We start from the raw sequence: 13,846 nt of genomic DNA, 5'->3' as shown, positions 1-13,846 counted from the left end.
TTCTGCAATACTTAATAGACTTGAAGTGCAACAGATTGGCTATTTTGTATATTTCATATGTAATGAAATAGAGGTAGTTTTACTTAACTACTAAAAGGAATCCAACAAAAACTCAGTAAACAAGCATTGCGCATTAACCGCTTCTAGGGTGATCATTAAAAAGTTGAATGAATATATTTTAAACAATATATTTTAAAAATAAATGTATGTAAATATACTTTAAGAATAAAATATAGTATCTGATACGATAGCTGTACTGTACTCCCTATTTCATACTGAAGTGTCTAGATTGTGTAGAGATTGACATATCCTTTCCCTACACGCACAAAGTACATTCGGAGTATGTGGGGATGCAGATATCATAGGGCAGCTGAAATTGCATATGCAAACTGGTAGCTTGTAAATCTGTGTGGTGATAACATAAATCATGTTTCTTCAGGAGCAGATAAATGTAGTGATTGGATAGTTTGAGGGCAAGAGGCAGTTCAAAAAATAATAATAAACTAGCTCTGTGCCAATATTTTAACAAAAGACTCCATTAATAGTTTTCTGCCTCGTTTGATGGTGCACGTTTCAGCGTTTGATTAATGTATACCTTGTGTCCTACCTTTTGCTTGCTGGTGTGTTTGGAATCAGATGTCAGTCTCCGTTTCTAGTGCAACTGGTAGCACCAAAAATGGCCTTGAAAATTCTGTTGGAGGAGTAGAGTGGGTCTCAGGAAATGGAGAGAGGGGTGGACTGCAGTGATTGCAGAACCTTGAGTCCATTCAGCTGCAAGGGTAGATGCAATTCCTCTTTGCTTTCTGCATATCAACAGTAGCTGGCAGGAGGACATAATAGTTGAAGTATTGTCTCAAAGAACATGGCTGAAACTTCGGCTTTTGAGCAGCATAGGTCCACCTGTGCTGGACTGGGAGTCTGTCCCTTACCTTGCAGGGGAACTGTGCTCCCATGAGGGCTGCTGGACAAGCCAGTTCCCTCAGCACAGGAGGAACTGAGCAGTCATGCAACCTTGAAGAAAAAAATCCCAGTGTAGTGGGACCTGTGTCTTGGAGTAGAGTTGGTCTGTGGCAGTCCTCTCCTCCTTGGCTCTGCAAGGTATGGGTATAGTCTCCTGGCTGTATAAAACTGTTGGTATGTTCATAAGAGTTAGGAAGTTTGGCTTCTCTTGGTCTCCATACTCTTTGCATTACTGAAAATAGTGGCAGTAAGTGGATGCTTCTTGCCCTTGCTGTTGCAATATTAGTATAATACCTGTTGCATACTGGTGGCGGCTTCTAAAAAAGAGCTAGCTCAACTCTAATCCTTTTAGGATCAGGCAGAATCCCCCGTTCCTAAGACATGTAAAACAGACTTAACAAAACAAATACCTCCTCAATTTGGTCACTATTATGACCTTAGCATGCAAGACAGAGGAAGTTAGAGTAAAAAAAAATGTTTAGACTGTATTCCAGCTCTGTGTGTTTAGACTGTATCCCAGCTCTGTGAACTGAGTTTACAAAGAATATGCTGAAATAAGAGACCCTCTTTTGTATGAACGAATATCCTTACTTACGGAATTAAAAGAATACCCCAAACTCCACTCCCTGATTAACATCGGCTGGGATAGAACTGGAAAGACTTCCAGGAAGCGTTTATGTGTATGTATTTTTTGCAACATGATTTGTTTGGAGGCTTTACTCCCCTGAACATCTGCTTAGCTTCACAAACAAAACATGTTCTTATTGGTAAGTTCTTACAGTTGTACAAAAGGACACTGGATTTTATTTTGCCTTCATATTAACTTAATGAACTGCTAGTACTGTTAATTGTAGACAGAAATCATGAAGAACATAGCTTCATTCTTTTAATTGTGAACTTATTAATAATAGAAAATAGTTTGATTACCATTCAGTTTCGCTGAGAAATATTTAATGGAAACGGTGTAGAAGTGAATAAGGGATGTTCTGATACTGCTTTTAATTTAAGGCATTGGATTTCAGCATAGAACTACATGTAAGCCCACAAAGGAATTTTAAACGTTACAGTTTTACAGTTGGGATACATGTATCGTATTGTCTTGGGATTTTTTTGTTTGTTTTTTTATGTAGCATGCCTGGAGCTACCTGATGGCATGTATGTGATAAAAAATTAAGGTACATTTAAACAAAAGAGTTTATACTGCATGTATGATAAGAAACAACAGATGAGACGAATATAAATTTTTAGGCTCTTGTATTGCTTAAATTTAGTCAGAAGCTAAATAGTCCATGGAGATGAGAAAAATTGGTATTTTCTTTATGTTGCAGTATTTCTTAATCAGAGAAGCTGCTCTGCAAAGTAGTTACAGAAGCTATTGTCATTTCAAAGATTTTTCTAACATGTAATTTTAAACAGTGGTACCTTGTTTCCCATGGAGTTTCTATTGGGGGAGAGCCAGGAAACTTGAAGCACAGACTTCCCCAACAGCCTGATCTCCTTTTAAATAAACCAATGAATCTTTAGAAGGCCAGTGGAAGCAAAGTAGGCAAAAACTGTGGACAACTGTGTGTGAAACTGGGAGGAGTAAGTTGGGTGGGGAAGGCAAAGCAGTATCTTTAGATTCATTTCAGAGGGTTTGAGATTTGTAATTACTTCTCAGTGTTTTATTTTTAGGTGGTTACACCAAATTTTATTTACATATGCCTGACATCACTGAAGTAGCACAATTGTTCGGTTGTTAAACTTGTAGAAAAATACAAGAACGTTGTTGTCATATGATGTTACTGGTTTCCAAATTCAATACTTTATAAGCAGAAGTTTTGTTTTCATCTTTCTCTAAAATTCTGCTTCTGGGCTGTGCAGCAGGAAGCAATAGAAGAATAGTATGTTGTAGCTCTATGAAGAGTATTCAAAAAGAAAGAAGTACAACAAGCCATTTTTTTCTTCTTCATGACACTCTATGGTAGAGCTGTACTGTAATAACTAGATACTAGTGACCTCCCCAAAGCAGGCTATGAAGTCCTGCTGAGTAAATACAGATGAATGTATTGTCTACTGAATACAACATGAAGTTCTCAGTACTGGATCACAGATAGTGACTTGTGTAGGTGTGATTCAAACTGTCCTTAGCAACTGAAAAATACAAAATATGATCCCTTGTATAATATTTAGTTGTGGTCTTATCTTAACATATAAATTTAATATTATAGTTAGAATTATCAGTTATAATGCATGTACTAATGCATGTACTTATATTATGAATTATCTCTGATATTTCTTTTACTTTTTTCTGAACATTTAGGACCATTTTATATAACAGTGATCAGAAATTGTTTCTTGTACCTATATATGTGGATTTTCTTTTACTCAGGTATATAGAAAACTTATTTAATAATAGCTTTTTGCAAACATTTATGCAACTATTGTTGCCATTCAAAGAGCATTAAAAGTTCCACCATAACTTATACACATTGTTGGTTTTTTTGACAGAGTGCAGGAGCAATCCTACACACCATTTCTACTGTGGTTTCTAGTAGTACAGCTGTTGCAAATATTTTTTTTCATTTTATACTGTCCATTTGATAGCATAATCAAAAGGTAATTTCCTCAAAAAAGGAAATGCCAGTGTTTCTGATCACACTGGAAAAAAAAATTTGGACTGAAGAATAATAGGAATTTAAAATAATAGACACTATTTTTCTGTGCAACAGGGAACAAGAGAGACACTTAGCCATCATTGCAGTACTCTTGGTGATGCTTTAAGGAAGGAAAATGATTTTGCTCTCATCATTGATGGTAAATCTCTGAAGTATGCTTTGACATTTGGAGTGAGACAATATTTCCTGGATTTGGCTTTGTCATGTAAAGCTGTTATTTGTTGCAGGTGAGTTTACGTTATTCTTGCTCTACAGTATTTTTATTGACATACAAAAATTAAGAAACTTATTTTATTTCAGAGAAAATGCACATATCCATGTTGTCCAACCATGAAATGGAAAAAACACTCCACCTTCAGTAACGGAACTTATGAAATACAGTCATTCAAGCAAAACATTTCTGTAGAGCAGTCTGCTACAGAGTGTACTTTTCAAACAAAGTCATTCAGATTGCATATACCTAGAAAAATAGTTAGTTGTCCATCAAGGATAATCTCAGTAACATTGAGACACTGATCTTCATCTTAAATTGATACTAGTTAACGGCAGGTTTTAGCACATCTGGATTCTTTCGTAGAGCTTCCTCCACAGACAAGATTTTATATCTCTGCTTTTTCTGTAAGCCATGGATTACGTTGCATAAGAATGGCACAAAAATGTTAAAGGTGATTTTTATTTCCTGAAGCTGATAAAAATGCCTTTTTTTGTTATTATTACTCCTGATTGTTTTGGGGTTCTTTTATACAATAAGCTATTTAATCCTTTCCTGTAAACATCAGCTATTAGAGCTGTAAGCTTACCATAACAAGAGAACTTTTTCTAGATCAAAGAAAATTAAATATCTGCATTCTTTGAATATATACAATATGAAAGCAGTTTGGCTTGCCTTTTAATATTTCCAGATTTATATTTAGGAAGAAATATGTAGGATTGTATAAGTGATAGCTTATGTGTTTTGGGGTCTTCTTGCATTTTTATGGCTTTAAACACAAAACCTGCAAGCATCTCCTGAGCAGTACATCACCCTTCTACATTTGCGTTATTGAACAAAAGGGAAGTTGGATGCTTGGTAGCTAGATAACAAGAACTGCTCCTGTCAGTGTTTAAAGAACTTGGTTTAGGCCAAGTGATTAATCTGTCAAAAAGCAGAAACGAGAACTTTTCTTTACAAGATCATTGGCAACACAGGTAGGACATCTGCATTAGAAACGCAATCAAACATTCCAGAACTGTGAAAATCAGTTATTTTCATCAGTGTCTGAGGTAACTATTAACAAGGATAGCCAGTTTAATGTTCTCAGAGTATTTTTCACTATTTTGACATTTGTAGTAGCATAGCAAAAGCTGTTTCCTATATTGGAACAGGAAAAGTTAACTCAGAAACAAGGTATTCAAGCTCTTCTAGAGTCCCTGTGGCATGCTGTTTCTCAATATGCAACACAGTCACAAACTCAAGTTCTCACAATTAATGTGGTACTGAAATTTTTAGGGTTGTCTGTGTATTCAAGTTACATCTAATTCCATATTTGAATAGGATGCTATGTCTGGTTATAATTGCTTTAGAAAAAGAATCTATGAAAAAGGTCAGCCTGGTTTTTGTACAAGAACAAAATAATTCTCAGAATTCAACATCTCTTCTTACCAAATTAAAACCTTCTTTTAATAAATTATATAAGCTTACTGCCTACTACCTCATTATTGCCCATCCTGTTATCTACCTGAAGGTAGAGACATGGTGTGTACAAATATGAAAACTGTTGTAAATACACCTTAAGATATTGTCTGCTTTTGATTAATAAGATAAATAAATGGAAGGTTCTCATGTTCAGGTAGAGAGTTTAATAATGCTGCGTTAAGATTAATCTGAAAAATCAATGTTCAAGATGGAGCTATTTTCTGCCTTGCAAAAGGACAGGGAAAAGCAAATGAGGTAATGGTATCTGAATAAACACCTGGTTTGTAGTCTTTCTGTCCTTCTGTCAAGTGATATGTTATGCCACCAAGTGGGGGGGTTTTTTAGTTTTTTTTATGGTTTAGCTTTGTAGCCATGTTCCAGCATGAAACACTCTGAATTTCAAACTAAGGTCTTGCTGTCTTTTAAACTGAGATCTTACACTGATACACAGTTCATACTGTGTATAAAAATTTTTCAAATTACAGTAGTCTTTCTGACAGGCAAGTTGAGCTTTGTGCTTGTTCTACTAGTTCCAGTTGTGTTCAGTATAGTAGTAACAAGCAGGAGATGCTCTTCCAAAACTATGTTTCTTTTTCTTCTCTTTCCTTGATTTGAAAATACATTTTATGATGTTTGAAGAGACAATATTGCCATTTCTGTTGAACTCTAAAACCACTGAAAGATATTCTGTACATATAGCTGTCTTTTATCAGCAGCATTTTTGTGATGAAACAACAAAAAGTGCCAAATGAAAGTTTCTGTTCTGGTAGTGTTCTCTTTGCCATTTCTATAATATACTTAGATCAGCTCGTTTCAATACATGTGTAGGTATATGCTCTGACATATTTTGTGGTTGTTTAAAAATTGGCTGCAAGTTTAAAACTAAAGTATTTGGTTGTAGCACTCACTGGTTTAGTACATGCTTTTTTAATATCACATGCTTCTCAAAAGTTAGAATTCTGTCCAAAAAAAAATTTCTGTTAATGCTCCATCATTAGTAATAAAAACTTAATTTCCTTGTTTGGGAGCTTAAAAATTAAAAATTTTTAAAAATTAATTTTTAATTAATTTAAATCACTTAAACATATTGTCCCGACTAAATGAAAATGTAGGCCTCTTTTCCATCCATATAACAGTAGTAAACATTTTAAGCACTCCTTGGTTTTAAAAGTACAAATTACATCCCTTTCTTTGAAGTTTTCAGGCTGTATTTACTTGTTCAGAAGCATTTATTACCAATGGACTCTTACAAAGACTAGCCATAACACAGATGAAGCTGACAAATATTCAGGAGACGTTTCACTTCAAAAATCTCTCTATGTTGTTAATTCTAAGCAGATGTTTGGCTTAAAAACTTTGACAAACTGAATTCCAACTCCAACTTCAGAGTAATGTGCAAGAGGAATGTTAAATGGATTATTCTGTAGTAAAAATGTACAGCTAAGTGAACAAAATGAACAAAAGATAGTTTTTAATTGGTTTCACCATGAATTTGATGCACCAGGCAATGAAAGTAAGTGCCATCTGCCCCTATAACATTGTCTGAAAGGAAAATGAGCCACAGTTCCTAGAAAGTTAAAAAGATGAAAAAGAAGTTCTCAGGTCAGGAATCTTTTATAGAAGCTCTCTGTAGTGAGTCTTGATACTGTACTCATCAGCAGAGTTCAAATAAAACATGTAACAAAATATCATAGAAATCCTTTTTGATATACTTGGACCATAGAATTTTTCTGAAGAGCTGTTGCCCAGAAGCTTCCATATCAAGTTCACCACAAGGTTGTACTCCTCCCAAGTACCTTTCTCAAAACTCTGATAGCATGTGTTGCACATGCTGCTGAATAAAGTAACTAGATAGCTACCTTCAATCCAAAGGCCATATTAATTTTCACTCCTTTATTTTTTTCCTTTTGCAAAATTATGCAATTAAATTTTATGCAACCTTTCATTCTCTGATTTATTGTACTTAAAGCTTAAGAAATTTTACTTAATTGGCACAGAATTGACATTGGGGTTTTTTTCCCGGTGATGGGGCATTGTCCACAGGTGAACTGTGAGGTGGTGTCCTTTGGCATATGGAGAGGAGAACCAGAAGAGCTACAGAGATGTTACTGGACCCAGTATGAATTAGAATATTGTGTGTGATCACAGATGAGTGTAGACACAGTTTCCATTAACAGAGTTTCTGTTAACACTGTCTCAGTGTTAAGCACCATGGTCTAGGAAGGAGGCAACCACGAACAGGGTACCCCTGTGCTGGGAACTCAGTAACCTCTCTGATGTTGAGTCTTAGTCTATTTGTTGAAACACTTTTTTTTTTATTCCTATAATTTTATGTGGTAGACAAAATGAAAATATAGTGACATTTTCTAGAGGATAATACTTTCTTTTTTCTTTTACAAATGAGCTATGGAGCTCATGCTATTCCTTTCTGTTTCTTCTGTGACATTGACATCAGATCAAGAATAAGTCTGTTCTGTGGTAAAATGAGTATCTTGGTGATACAGACTGAAGTCATAAACTGATATCATTGAAAGTATGGTGTAGGGTGAAATGTGATTATGCTGAATGTGACCTCAAGTGTACATAAGATCTCATTCTACAAAATGCAAGGGGGATTGTAGTTGAAACAAACAAATATGCTTCAAATGTAATATTAATGAATATGTATAAAACATAGTGTGCTTTAATTTCAGAAGTTGCATATCTGGGTATAAAATAATATGCAAGAAGACAGATCATAATGTCTCAATTTTTTTAAAATCATTTCTGTTTAAAATTTGATGTTTTAAAAGAGCTCTCTAATATGCTTGATAAATTGACTTCCTCCACCAGGAATAGTTTGGGATCCGCTTTCAGCTCCGAAGTAGTCTGAGTTTCAGAAATGTTATTTATAAGTTTTAACTAGTAAGAATTGTGATTGTTACTATAATTCACTGTTTTAGACAAAACTTAATTCTTCCTTAATGTTATGTGAATAAATGTGTGTTTCAGGATGGAGAAAGCATGTCTAGAAGACCTTGGTTTTCTCCTACAGTTTTAAGCTATGTTTCAGAGTAATCATGATCAACCTTAGATGGCTAATAACTTAAGTAGCCTTTATTTTAGTGGGAAAGTGCTTTCCTTTCATAGGAAATTAATGTGGGTTTGGTGAAATTTGCATTTCTAAAGCTCATATTCCTCAAAATTACTTAAAGACTATTTCTGCTTTTGTAGGGGAAGACAGACTTGCACAGTTTTGCACTTCTTGTTTGTGTTTGTACCACAAAATGAGAGGGGCAGGGTCTGATCTTTGACTCCAGAGCCAGGAAAGACAAGAGTGGGTTGCCACACTGCTTAGGGTTGTTCCTTCCTTTCCCCACCCTGTGAAACCCACCAGTCCTAGCACTTAATTTCTGTATATTATTTTCTCAAATACTACAAGGACTGAATTTCAGCATATGAAGTAGAACTTCTACAGTATTAAATGGAAGGTACAGGTGTGGTACACATAATAGTAGATGGAGCCAAAACTGATAGTTTCATCACTGGAATAATTTGTCCCATCAACTATGGCCAGGCATTTTCATAATGATGGATAGTTGGAACAGTCCTGAAAAGAACAAGGGAGAAGTTACCAGCAGTTAAAGTGGAGGATCAAGAGTCAGTGTTCAAAGTTGCTTCCTGTAATTTAGCAGTGTGGGCTACGTTAACATAGCTGTAGTCCACTCCAGTTTGTTCCTGTTTGCTTTGACATCTCTGTCTTAAATATCTTGTTGTTTGTTTATGAAATACATATTTAAACAGGAAAATAAAGAAGCATAACAACAAAATATACCAAAATCTGCAATTTGTTTAAGTTAACTTACTGGTTAAGTTAACTTACTGGTAGTGGCAGTGTTTGGGGTTTCTTCCATTACTCTGTTTTAGGGTCCCACTGCTGTTTGACTTGTGTCTCTCCAGTCCTGTTAACATCTTGCTTCAACAAATCCAAGGTTTCTATGAATTTGGCTGTGAATGTGCTTTTAGCATATAGCCTAAAGGGCAATAACAAGACCATGTCACTGACCAGAATGTTAGTTGGCCTGTTTTTATTAGCTTTTCACAGAATATAAAGTAAGTTTTCAAAATACATTCATTTGAAAGTCCTGTATTAAACCTTTTTCTTTCTGTTACCCCTTAGGGTATCACCACTTCAAAAATCTGAAGTTGTAGAAATGGTTAAAAAACAAGTTAAGGTAGTGACTCTAGCGATTGGTGATGGAGCAAATGATGTTAGTATGATACAAACAGCACATGTTGGTGTTGGTATTAGTGGGAATGAAGGTCTACAGGCTGCTAATTCTTCAGACTACTCAATTGCTCAGGTAAGTCATTGCACTGTAAAATACTACAATAATGTAGTTTAATATCAGATTGCTATTAGTATATGCATGTTCTGATTGTGTGTTTGTTCATTTTTCATTTTTTGCAGTTCAAGTATTTGAAGAACTTGTTGCTGGTTCACGGAGCCTGGAATTATAACAGAGTAGCTAAATGCATCTTGTATTGTTTCTACAAGAATATAGTCCTTTATATTATTGAGGTAATTTTACAGTACAGTCAATGTTACTTCTTGAAAGTAAAAACTTTATTATTTTGAGCTTTTTATTATTATATATGATTTTAAAAACACATTTAAACTGTCAATAAACACTAGTACTGATTAATAGAGTGATTTTTTTTTTACTTTAAAAGACCAAATTTTCTTTAAAATATGTACTGAGTATTAGTACTGACTGTTTGAGTTGCATAGTACTGCTAGCTTATTAAAATTCTGTGTCTACAATATCATTACAGTATTTAAGAAATACAGTTAGAAGTAGCCATAAATTTACCAAGAGATGTGTGTACTTAAGCTCTTTGAGCTGATGTCAGTAACTGTCTGGTTCACAATCTGAAGCCCTTTTTCAGGTCACTGCAAGGTTGAACTGCAGGGCTGTTGCTGTTCAGAACAGTACTTAAGGTTTGCACATGCGTGTTTAGTTACACTATTGCGTACCTTTCACTAGGTGATGGGATAACCATGTCTCCCTAAGCTCTAGTTCATGAACAGGGATACTTTTCCTGAAAGTAACTCACCTAATTTTGTCACTTAGGATTTTAAGGAGACTAGAGTCTTGTGAAAAACACAGTAGTATGAGAGGACTGTGTTGTAATAAATGTACATTTATTGGTAGGTATGGTTAAGACAGCATGTATAGCTACAGTTTCATGACCACATGACAACCTTAAAATTCTGAATGTATTTTTAAATGGATTTTTAAATTTTTTTCTCCCCCCTTCACTTACTGTTCCTCTTTTTCTTTCAACAGCTGCTTGCTTTCTTATAACAAAATATGCATCTAGTAACTATGTTTATAATTGATCAAACTTTATATTCACAGTGATACTTTGGGTTAAAAATGTGGGGGAAAAAAATTAATTTGTTGCAAAGTTGATCACAAAATAGGTTTTATAAGTCAGTCCTGTATGTTAATGGGTTTAACAGTTATTCTTAAAACTTTCTTATTTTTTTAAGATATTTTCAAATTAATATCTTAAACTTGCTTAGTATGTATCCGTTTTTTACTGAAAGAAAATGCCTTATTTTTATTAGACCTGATGTAAACTTAGGTTAATATTTCCAACTTTTATATTTATATATGTGATTTTACACTGTTTCAAGATTTGAAAATACTTTGAACATCTTTTTATGTACAAGTGTTGTAGCCAAAAAGTGTGCATTTTTCTTAGCATATTTTGTACATTTTCTAAATTTTCCTTTTTTCCCTCTTTATTGTGTTATTAATGTAAATAGATTTCAATCTAAGTAGCAGCAAGGTTGTAGCCTATTTAGAAAAACATAAAGTAGGAAGCCACAGAAAAAGCAAATCAATTAAAGATCCTTTTTTGCTTTAGAAGTGATGGCAGACTTTGGATCCTGCATTTCAAAAGCTGAATATCTGATTAAATGATCAGACTTTCAGAAGTACTTGATTAGTAGTAGCTCTTGAAGTATTTGAAAAAACAGTATTAATTTCTATAAACTTTGTGTTTATAGAAAACATATGAAGTTTGGCTTTAGAACATAGTACCTTATCTTTCTTAATTTTCTGTCATTGTCACCTGTAAATACATTGTAAATTTATAATATACACGTAAGTATCGCACTGTTTGTATTCTTTGTGAAAGAAAGTTAAATGCAAGGTACAGAGATCATAGTCTGAAAATACAAAAGACTAGAAGAGGTAGTGTCTGCTTCCTGAGCAGATGGACGGGCAAAGAGGTCATTTTTATATGGGTTATGACCCTTTATATATAATGCATACAAGCATTTTACCATATACACCTTCTCTGGAAGACAAGATGACTTCTACTTGAATTCCTGTCTACCCAACATTTGTCAGCTCAAAAAACTTTCACAGATGTTAATAGCTCATGTCAATACTGTGAGTGAATGGGCAGAAATTCATCATTGAATGTCTCTAGAAAGGACAACTGCCAGTCTTGAATCTCTCTTTTCAGTTTTTTGTACAGATCAAGCGTGGGAGCAGAGAGCTCAATGAGTATTTGTAAGCTGCTGCTTAATATGCAGAAATGCTACATCAGGAAAATGTCTGTGAAGCTTTTGTGGCCACGCCTTCTCCGTCTTGGAGTTTAGAAAATAATACTTTGAAAGGCATGTCTGGAAGTTGCTTTAAATAAGTTTCCTTTTATTAGCTGACAATAACTAAAAATACCTACCTTTACTTAATAGATGCATATTATATTTTTAATTATCTGCTCAATACTAATCAAACAATTAATGTAATGGATTCCATTTAATCTAAAATACAGCCTTTTTCCTAGGCGTTTGTGGGGTGATACGAAATAAGTGCCATTTCTTTCTTGGTTCAGAAAACAGTAAAGGTCTGTAGTAATACTCCTGCACACTGATTAGGGTTTATTGACATTTAAACTCCTATTCATAAGAAACTAGAAGTGACCTGTAATAACTTTTTCTACTCTGTATCTTGACTCTATAGATATTTAAACATGGACCTCATCTTTTGCATGGGACTAGTCACAGGAACTTTAGAGGTTATATTCTGAAGTATCGTTATAAATTGCAAGTGAAGACTCTGAATTTCTAATAGTCTGCTAATGTGCATTATTAAGCCTGTACTGAGCCTCACGCTCACATAGGATAAGCCTATGCAGAGTCTCATACTTATTTTGAGGGGCTTTCATTACTTCATAATGATGGTTGGGATTGCGATTGATCTAGCGATTGAGAACTCCTTTGTCGATTGGATTGGGGTTTATAATTACCAAATTATACTGCATACACTCTTTTGTTAAACTACTCATTTTGTGAAGTTAAGCAAATCTCCAACATCAGAGGGACAAAATTTTCCTATTCCTACTTTTTGTTCTGCTACTTATTAATAACTAGTAATAACATAAAATAACTGGTTTATGTTAAATAAAAAAGGTGTAAAATTAAAAAAAAAAAAAATTAAGATCTGCATAGCTCATTCATGTTTCCCGTAGGGGCAAATTCAAACAAAAGAGACCGGGACACAAACAGAAGAAACATGCATGGAGTTTACATTTGAAGTTCAGTCACAGATCCTTAAACATGGCCATTTGTACCAATTTAAGTGATACTACGTAAACAATTCAATTATACCAAGTAATTAGGGCTGTAACAGCCTCTTCTTCACTCAGTAAATGTTGGATGATGGTTATGGTTTGGTTGGGGTTTTTTTTCCCCCTCCCAAGCCCTTGTCATCCCACTGCTGAGTTACACACTTTCTGCTGCTCCTGTCCATAACTGAAGTTTACCCTTTTGTTCCAGATTTCCTTTGCCTGACACATCATATGAATGCCTGTGGTCATACTGAGACCGGTATCTGCATAACCCCAAACATGAGCAGACTTTCTGTGTAAACTCACACTGCTTCTGAGCTGTAGAGTTTAGGTGTTGTTGTTCAACATGCCATAGCATACTTAAAGTATGCAGAGAGAATCGAGTTCAGTTTAAAACACACTCAACAGAAAGTGGTTGTGCTTATGCCCACTTCTTTGCATGATATGGTTTGAAAACTTAGAAATACAAGGATCTGCATTGAGGCCCATCTCATTTTGGATAGGCTGTAAACCTAAATCCTTCATTTTCAATGGAAATTATGCAGCCATTAAACTATAAAAGGGTCTGAATTTTCACTTTCCCCTCACTTACATAGTCTAAATTGCTTCTTAAGAACACCTATCACCTGTCCTTCTGTATAGGGGTACTGGAATAGTAATTTGAGCTCTTAGAGTAGGACCTACGCCCTAAGAGAGAAGTGGCTGAGTCTGCTCCTAAATTAGTATCATATACAACATATCCTAAAAACTTATTTTGCAGGTACAGCTGCCTTCATTGTGCATCATAATTATGATAAAATACACTTGTCTATGAATAAATTTCCCACTGTGAAGCAAGTGATTTTGTCACTGTTACTATTAATAATATAGTAAGCTCCATAGTAGTTTTTCTATGTACGGTTAAGAGCACAAGAGGGTCCAAGGT

At 34.7% G+C, this 13,846-nt stretch overlaps 1 protein-coding gene across 5 annotated transcripts in view; it reads left to right on the top strand.

Annotated features, from left to right (window-relative positions):
- The window catches only part of ATP8A1 (ATPase phospholipid transporting 8A1), a 130,161-nt gene that overhangs the window by 74,763 nt on the left and 41,552 nt on the right, over nt 1-13,846 (top strand). For all 5 annotated transcript variants that reach the window (XM_074822428.1, XM_074822426.1, XM_074822429.1 and 2 more), the window contains 3 exons: nt 3,672-3,844; nt 9,452-9,635; nt 9,743-9,853. In XM_074822428.1, the coding sequence (XP_074678529.1) occupies nt 3,672-3,844; nt 9,452-9,635; nt 9,743-9,853 (468 nt within the window). The remainder of the gene's footprint in view (nt 1-3,671; nt 3,845-9,451; nt 9,636-9,742; nt 9,854-13,846) is intronic.

This window comes from Strix aluco, chromosome 4 (assembly GCF_031877795.1).
Source record: "Strix aluco isolate bStrAlu1 chromosome 4, bStrAlu1.hap1, whole genome shotgun sequence".
NCBI classification, from domain to species: Eukaryota; Metazoa; Chordata; class Aves; order Strigiformes; family Strigidae; genus Strix; species Strix aluco.
Note: the sequence above shows the minus strand (reverse complement) of the source record. Positions and strands in the feature narration are given on the sequence as shown.